The sequence below is a fragment of the Ailuropoda melanoleuca genome, unplaced genomic scaffold (genome assembly GCF_002007445.2).
Source record: "Ailuropoda melanoleuca isolate Jingjing unplaced genomic scaffold, ASM200744v2 unplaced-scaffold34029, whole genome shotgun sequence".
NCBI lineage: Eukaryota > Metazoa > Chordata > Mammalia > Carnivora > Ursidae > Ailuropoda > Ailuropoda melanoleuca.
The window spans coordinates 6442-8008 of NW_023204981.1; the positions used below are offsets into that span (position 1 = coordinate 6442).

A 1567-nucleotide genomic window follows, 5' to 3' on the forward strand; every position below is an offset into this window, starting at 1 on the left:
CCCCCTCCACCGCCATGTACTGCCTAGTAACCTGATGATTGCCGCCCCCCCCCCACCTCCTGAGAGATCCCACCTCCCACAGGATCCCGCCCCCTCCCCCTGATCCTCGCCCTCCCTCCCGGGCTGAGCTCTCTTTTCCTTGGGACCCCCAGCATGGCTGAGGGAAGCTACCGCATGGAATCGGAAACCTACAACGTGGAAGACATGGATGAGGGAAGTGATGAAGTCGGGGAGGAGGAGATGGTTGAAGGAAACGACTATGAAGAATTCGGTGCTTTTGGAGGCTATGGCACCCTCACCAGCTTTGACATCCGTATCCTCAGAGCCTTTGGGAGCTTGGGTCCAGGCCTTCGCATCTTATCGGTGAGGCCCCTTGTGGACCACCTGCTGGCCCTGGGCCTTCTCCCCCGTGAAGCTGCTGCGGAGTGGGGGGGAGCGGTGGGTGAAAGGGGGGGCTGAGTGGGGAAGGACTGCCCAGCTTCCCCAGGCTTCCCTCTCCTGCTCAGAGAAAGGGGGCTTGGGAAGGTCTGGGGGGGGGTGGGAGCTGGCTGCAGGGGGGAGGCTGGCCAGCACAGGGAAGCATGATGGGAGCACGTAGAGCTGTCTGCCTTCCCCTACCCTTCTCTCTGGCCTTACAGAACGAGCCCTGGGAACTGGAAAACCCTATGCTGGCTAGGACTCTGATGGAGGCATTTCAGCTGGACCCAGAAACACTTGCCAATGAGGCTGCTGCCCGTGCTGCCAACGTAGCCCGCGCGGCCGCCTCCAACCGTGCTGCTAGGGCTGCCGCCGCTGCTGCCCGTGCCACCTACAATCAGGTGGTCACTAACCGCCCGGTGGCCACAGACCAGGCTTCAGGAGAAGATACCCAGCCCATGACCTATGCGGCCCAGGCTCAAGCAGCCACCCCTGAGACAACCCGTGCTGCTCCGCTCATCTCCCAGATGCTAGTCAACAGTGAGATGGCCGCCCCGGGGGCTCCGGCTACGTCCACACAGCCCCAGACAGCCTCCCAGGCCCAGGAGGCCGCTACCGAGGGCCCTAGTACTGCCTGTGCTTTTGCTCAGGCTCCATGTGCTAACGAGATGGAGGCCTCCCGGCCCAAGACAGCCTTCCTGGGTCAGAACGACGTCTTTGATTTCACCCAGCCGGCAGGTGTCAGTGGCATGGCCTTCCCACGCCCCAAGAGACCCGCCCCAGCCCAAGAGGCTGCCCCAGAGGGCCCCAGTGCTGCCTCCTCGGGGGTGGCCCAGGCAGCACCTGCCAGGGAGGGGGCAGCCACCCGGCCCAAGACGACCAAGTCCGGAAAGGCTCTCGCCAAGACTCGGTGGGTGGAGCCTCAGAATGTTGTGGCAGCAGCTGCCACCAAGGCCAAGATGGCCCCAAGCATCCCTGAGCCCGAGGGTGCAGCTGCCACCGCTCAGCACAGTGCTGAGCCCTGGGTCAGGATGGGAGGCAAGAGGACCAAGAAGGTGAGACCTCCTTGCTCCCTCCAACCCCCCGTTGCTCCCCTCCTTTCTTTGCTCAGTCCTCTTCTCTGCCCCCTCCTCCCCCCTCCCTCCTCCCC

At 63.8% G+C, this 1567-nt stretch overlaps 1 protein-coding gene across 1 annotated transcript; it reads left to right on the forward strand.

Annotated features, from left to right (window-relative positions):
* Positions 1-146: 146 nt before the first annotated feature.
* Positions 147-1562, forward strand: LOC117798764 (melanoma-associated antigen D4-like; the record flags this gene model as incomplete). The annotated part of the gene is made up of 2 exons (XM_034651228.1): positions 147-363; positions 639-1562. Coding segments are annotated over exons 1-2 (1134 nt in total), but the record flags the coding sequence as incomplete, so codon positions are not given.
* Between the last annotated feature and the right edge of the window lie 5 nt (positions 1563-1567).